Source organism: Vanessa tameamea, chromosome 4, assembly GCF_037043105.1.
Source record: "Vanessa tameamea isolate UH-Manoa-2023 chromosome 4, ilVanTame1 primary haplotype, whole genome shotgun sequence".
NCBI classification, from domain to species: Eukaryota; Metazoa; Arthropoda; class Insecta; order Lepidoptera; family Nymphalidae; genus Vanessa; species Vanessa tameamea.
Window position 1 is genome coordinate 11,868,482 of NC_087312.1, and position 7,279 is coordinate 11,875,760.

The 7,279-nt window shown below is 33.6% G+C and overlaps 1 protein-coding gene across 1 annotated transcript in view; it reads right to left on the reverse strand.

The window, feature by feature from the left end:
* The window catches only part of Chinmo (Chronologically inappropriate morphogenesis), a 54,100-nt gene extending 47,649 nt beyond the window's left edge, over positions 1-6,451 (reverse strand). The window contains exon 1 of the mRNA XM_026633525.2: positions 6,296-6,451. Coding sequence (XP_026489310.1) covers positions 6,296-6,297 — 2 coding nt within the window. The 5' untranslated portion in view covers positions 6,298-6,451. The remainder of the gene's footprint in view (positions 1-6,295) is intronic.
* Between the last annotated feature and the right edge of the window lie 828 nt (positions 6,452-7,279).

Sequence of the window (7,279 nt, forward strand, 5' to 3'; positions counted from 1 at the left end):
CGTGAGGTTAACTACACTGGCTCACTCGGACTTCAAACCGGAACACGACAATATTAAGTATTCACCGTTAGAATATACGATGAGTAGGTGGTACCTACCAAGACGGACAAATGTCTTACCATCATGTGTTAAATACGCAAGGTCATACAATATTTCAGTTTATTATACCTACTATATTTGTATATATTTAAGGACTTAATGTTAATCTTTTTGTAAATAAAATTGTAGGTATTATAATTAGATATATACTATAACATAAGTATTTTCTACATCTTGCCTCTATTTATCATAAAATGAAATAAAAAATCTACGTATCTATCCAAGTTCTTTGACAGATCAACAAAGATGGAGTTAATATATTTTCTTGGCATAAATGAATATTATAATGTATAATATGAAAAACAAGTACAATGTAAATTTTAGATCACACACAAAACCAACCGAATTTAATTACATAATCCATTCAAATACTCAGGCGTGAGAACAAAATATAAATTGCGTACGCGCTGAATGCGCGCTGAATACGTCCTAAACGTATTAATAACAAAATTTAATCGAATATTACCAAGTGCATTGACGGTTTGAAGAATTCCACGTGTTAAGTCTTAGCTTACCAATGGATAAGCTTCACATAAAATTAAAAAATAAATATACAATGATGCATTCATTATGAAAAAAAATACAATAATAGATAATAGATGTTGTTTAAAAGTCCATCATCATACTTATTAGTTTATTCAGAATAGTTTCACGATAGAAAAATTGTAGGCGCCATAAATACAGTACACGACCTTCGTACCAACACTTGCTTCCCAGTAGCCAATAATTTAGGTTGCTCAATAACAAACAAAGGAATAGTGTTTTTTTTTTTTAAATAAGAGATATTTATTTTTGTATAGATTATATTTAAAGTACACAAACGTTGGATATGAAGTTGGCGCCAACGCCTTCCTTGAGATATTTAGGAATCTTGTAATTTTTTATGAATCGCATCTATTTATATTTTAATGGAATAGTTATGTATCTAGGTACTTGTGTTAGAGGGCCGGTTTATTTTAGTGTGTTTATCTGTGACCTTCGAATAACTGGTTTTAATTAAAATAAAATATTATGACCTTGAAGATAGTTTTTCAAACTAAATGTGATTAATATACCTATGTAATTAATAAATAATACGTATGAGATAATTAATATACTTAATGTACATCTATTTTTTAAGCAACGTTAAATGTAGATCAGATCGTACGCTGTTAATTTTTTTTTATGAATGAAAAACCTTATTAATATCAGATTAAGTGATATTTTTAATGAAGTTTTGTAACTATATAAATATAAACGAATTATAAACTTATATTTCGTTTTATGAAACAGATGTTTCGCTCACACTCTTACAAAATTAGTAATAAATACAAATGTCAAGTAACACATGTACAAATTATTCGTATTTCATTTTTATGGTTATTAAGCCCTATTTGAAGCGAGTATAATAGGTAGGTACTAACAAAGTGCGTGTGTGGTACCCGCGGCGGCGCGGGCGCAGTACTCGGAGACAAGCGCGGGGCGGACGGGCGGCCGCGGTAGGTGCTAATAGTTGACCACGGGGCCACATTGACAGTTTCTATGCAAATGTTAATGCGTCGTAGGACCAGTTTTCGCCTCACGGAGTGGTTCCGGGCTTGCCTACTCGCGCGTTTTATTCACCATAATAATTATTACCGAACATTGTCGCTAAACTGGATCCTTGATGAATTTATTAAAATCATGTTTTACAACTACACGGGCCCAAATCGACGAACGTTGGAGTCAAAAATTTCATTCAGTAAGCACTCGGTCGCGATTATACATAAAAAAGAAAAGTCTGAAACCGGTTGCAAAGATCGTGCAAAAAGTTTAGTGATGCAATATAGGTGTATAAAAAAGAGGAAATACGGTTGTCTCATTATCAAGTTCAATAGCCCCAAAGCGGCAGCACGTGTATGCAAAACCAGGAAAGCGAATGAGATGTGTGCAAAAATGTCCTCTGAAGCGTGCATTTTAAGGCGTAATCTGCCGTACTCCCCTGTACACTTAATATTTATCGCATGCCGCAGGGTGTCAACAAGTATTTATCAAAGGCTGCATACTCCGATACTTATTTGGAAACTAGATTGACTCGCAAATGAGACAAAACTTTATTCAGGCTCATCGTAACGAGTCGTATATATTAAAAGACATTAAAATATTATGGTAACAATACTTTCCTCGATTCCATGAATGACAAATTCCACAGTCCTTGATTTTATTAAAACAAAACCATTAGTGCTCTACGCGAGCCGTTCACAAATATCATAGTTCGTATCACTGAATGTGCGTTCACTGCGTGTATCACTGGAGTAACACTAGCACCGTGCTTCGGGCGCTGTCCGTCCTCACTTCCGCATATTGCAACGCGCGCTGGCGCCGATCGCCGTCGTGCGCTGTGCACAGTATCTCGAGTACGACCGCGTCGCTCCTAACCGCTGGGAGCCTCGCTCGCGAATGCGACCGCCGAAAACTTCTCACAACGTCCGAATGCAGAAAATTCGGACGCGCCGAGTGGGGGACGCTCTACGACTATCCGAAACTTGCGCGCGTACGTGCAGCGCTTCGCTATGAAAAAATCCAAGGTTAACGCGCGCTGCCAAAAAAAGACGCACGCAAAATGAAAAAAAGATGGCTAGAGCGGCGCCCCTCGCGGGCGTCGTCGCAGTGCAGCCGATTCTGCACACGCCGCGTCTACCGCGTTCGTAGTTTTCCCGTGATCGGTCTCGCTTCAAGGTTTCGTTAATTTTCACAATTTTAACTCAGAGCCAATGTATGGCCTCGAACACAATCATTTACTGCAAGTCGACTAGCAATGCATGTTGAATATTTATTAACCGAAAAACCGGGTTAAATACTACGAATGATACGAATTACCAATTAAATAAATCAAGGTAAAATTGTGCGTATTCATATCCAAAAATAACCTATGATTATATTTTATATAGGTACTTAATCATTTTAAACAAATAGATATTTATAACCACATATACATTAGTTCAAAATAGTTTTGAATCCGTCAGATCAAAGAGTTTTAATCAAAATGAAATTAATTCATCTTTCGAAAAAAAAATTGATATCGACAACCCTGCATGTCAAGTATCATCGTAACATCTACGCATAAACAAAAAGAAAAAAGAACAGCATGACATAACGATGTTTATTAAAACTCGACTAAAATCAAAATGATGCACAAATTTGTTATAAGAGACCTTGATAGCATTAGTTCCTCAAATGCTTATCATTATTGTTTATCAGTGTACATTAGTACCATAGAAAACGTAATAGAGATTTTTATTTATTTTGACGAATAAATCTTTTGACATATTATTATTTTATTAGTTTTTATTTAATTATACAGCATTATAATATGCAACTTTGAGATATGAAGGTCCTTCATTGCACAAAAGATTATTGTTTCTAATTAATATTTTAAATAGAAAACAAATGCCAATCTCACCACCAATTTCGAGACTAACTTCATAAACATTTAATTTACAAAATCTATTAAAACGGCGTAATGACGTGAACGTGACGTCATAACAAAATACGGTAAAAAAATAAAACATAATAATAATTATGAGGCGTTAATTTATTTAAACGTGTAATGCATTTGATAAACAATTTACGACATTAGGGTTCCGTAATGAAATTCATAAGTGCAGTGTAAAGAACAATACATTAAACATCGAATGTGTTTTCTTATCATTGTTAGCAAGGCCATTTGAATTATGATAACGCTACGGAGTTAGAACAGGTGAGCCAAAAGAAGACTTCTATTATAAATAAATTATTAGTATTTCTCGAATTAATTAAATTTAAACTCAATACATCTGTTTTCTAATATAAGAATTCGTTTTGGAAACACAATAGTGCTAAATCCAAGTTCTAATGTAATAATAAGACAAATATCCTAAGCGTTTTGATATTATATGGACTAGTGGAAATTTTAGGCACTAAAAACGACCAAAAATACTTAAAGGAATTCATATATTGTCACAGATTTTTGTATTAAATATGATTTTATACTAATTTAGAACCTGTCTTTCTCGCGTTTTATTTACATATTCGCTTAATTTAAAACTTTAATAAACATAACGAGTTATCAGCTCTTGGACCCATTATGAAAAAATAGAATGGAACATACTTTATAATAAAATACATTATAATATATCTATTTTTTTTTAAATCTATGTTGAAAACAAATACTTTATCAAATATTTACATATATTCGAAATTTAAATCCAAATCTTCTGTGTGATATAGATTTTTTTTTTGTTTCATAGTTTTCAAATCAACCTGTACACAAAAGGGTTTACCAAATTCTTTATCTGTTATCTAATCATCGTTCGCAGCGATTCCATTGCATCTATCATGTAATCAGACTAGGCGTATTGGTACGCACAAATAAAAAAATGATTAGGCCTATAAAATCAATTTATATAAAAGTGTAGCTATGATCCTTAATTCAAAAGCTAAAAACATCATGTAGAAGTCAGACTAAAATAAATAAATGTCACTTTAATGACAGTTTATAGTATAATATATCGCTTTGCTCGGTTTTGAACTAAATAAGATCAACAGAATAAAAAAAATTAATAGCTTTTAACCAGCTATGGACGATTCCGCACCGATTGGCCTTAGTCTCATGCCGATATGATCGGTAGTTTTCACGTGAATGATACACAGAAAAAACTTTAACAGATAATCCTAAATCAATAGGAACTTAAAGAAGCTATTTTTTTTATCAAAGGTAATGAAAAAAGTAATTTTGACATGAAACCCTTAAGAATTAAGAACTAAGTAAGTTTAGTGGGTATTCAGAAATTTTAAGATTTCCCATAGAAAAAACTAGCAGACTGAGCATGTTTCAAATTAAAAGATGTTTAAGCTGTATATCGAATAGCTATCAGGGCTAAATTAATGATGGCAATAAAGTTTTACGCGCATTGATTACCGCGCAAGTAGCGCCAACTACCGGTAATATTTGAATAATTGTTTTAGTGGCTTACGGGTAATCATAGACAATAGTAGACTCGTCTATTATAGAAATGTCTAATTTAAATATCAAATGCATAAATGTAACATGCAAAAAAATATCAATTAAGTAGATAAATCAAAATTAAGTTTAAACCGTCGAAAAAGAATAAACGTAAATAATTAACAAAATGTAAAAAACGGAATACCTTTGATGCCTTGATCCTAAAAAAAAATTGAATGTGTAACTGTATGGGCTTGATTAATTACTTACAATTAATTGGATAATTATAAGGCACTCTTTAATAGTGGCTTTTAAGTAAGTATTTTCTTCGGCATAAGTATTTTCAAGAATATGGCTACCGATCGCATCTGAACAAACACAAGCGCGTGTGTAGTGTTCAATGCCAAACTTCTGCAACTGACTCGATAAATAGACAATGGCTTTTCATAAAAGAATTAGTAAAACATACTGTAAATTTTAACACATATTCTGCTTATAAAATGAGTAAATATCTAGTAAAATCTGTTATTTCTCCATTTGATAATTAAATCTTTAACAAAAACATTATAAATGTTTCTCCCGAATATATTTTGTTTTTTCATACAGACAATAACAGTTATTAAGTATGTTTTAATTTGCAATCATACATAGCGTTACAGTTACAGAGTAAGTACATAAATAACGTTTCTTAAAAGATAATGTAATTTATATACTCGTAATATACTATACTATCCAATCAATTTTATAAACTAGTATAATTACAGGCTAGAGAAGAAAAATGATTGGTATAATATTAAATTTAACTTTTAACGTTATACCATTTCAATGATATTATAGCTGGCCGTTTATTTTAATTAAACATAAAAAATAATAAAACTTTTACAGTATGATATTATTGAACAAAACATTTTAATTTACGTGAAACTATTGAAATAACAATAACAAACGATTCTTATATTCATCATCACTCATCGTCCTCAATATTAATTAAATCAGCACTCAGAAAGATAATTGAACATAAAACACATTATTTCGGGATAATACGCCGAAATGAATCGCACGACCACAAAAAGTAAACTATTCACATACGAAAACAAACACAACAACATTTCTAACACAAAAACACTTGCACGGGACACAATGGTGCGACCGATAATAATTAATTATTATCAATATCACCTACATCGAGCACAGGGTCTAAATATCAATCCGGAAAATAAAGCACATACAGCGAATATAATACCCGGTACTTACATGAACAAATAATCCGTCAATACGCCATGTGCGGCGGCAGCGGCGGCGGCGTCGCTCGAAGTGCACGGGGCACGGGGCAGGTTGGCCGGCAGCCAGGCAGCGCGGGGCTGGATCGCCTGGGGTACAGGCGTACAGCGCCGCGGACGCGCGGTATCGAGGAAGTCCGGACGAACTGTCAACGTTCGTGCGGAAATCGGGCGACGGCAGCCCCGCTGAGCGCGCACGCGCGGGCCGCCCGTCAACAGCCCTGCAGCTCCGTTACCCACCCCAGCCTACCCTTTAAATCGAACGTCATATCCCGCCGTTCGCACCCCGCTCCCGCCCTGTAATTTCTGAAAAGCGCTGACTACCCCCACCAGACCCTAAAAAATGCATTGCGTAACGGTTTCACCAAATTCCACGCTGTTTGCTCGATCAATTATCCACCTGCGCTGCCGGCTGGAAGACAATAAGCCATGATAGTCGATAGAATTGAGGCCTTGAGCTCAGTTTCGTTTTAAAAAATATTTTTATAGAAGATTTATTCTTTATTAAAATTATTAATATATATCATTTATTCATTTATTATGACATATATAATATCTACTCTTACTTACAGGTGTACAATTTATAGTGTAAGGAAAAGGGGTTTCGTTACATTATTTTGATAGGTTGGTATTTTTCGTAAATTTCAATTTATGATAAAACAAAATTAGATTTTATGAGTTTTTTTTTATCAACTTCGCGATATAAAATTAAATCAAAAATAAATTAGAATATTTGTTGGTGTTTAAATTGGTACGTTCTGCAGAGTTGAATTTTTGATTTTATTGAATCAAGAGAATTTGGGAGGAGCGCCAATCGAAGAGCATTCAATTTGAATACATTACTATAACCTCACATGGTTCGATTTAATATTCAATATGCCACAAAAAATAATGTTCTAAAGCCTGTCGTGGCCTTCAAAGGTTTTATTTTTTGCATAGCGACCCTGACATTTTCGAC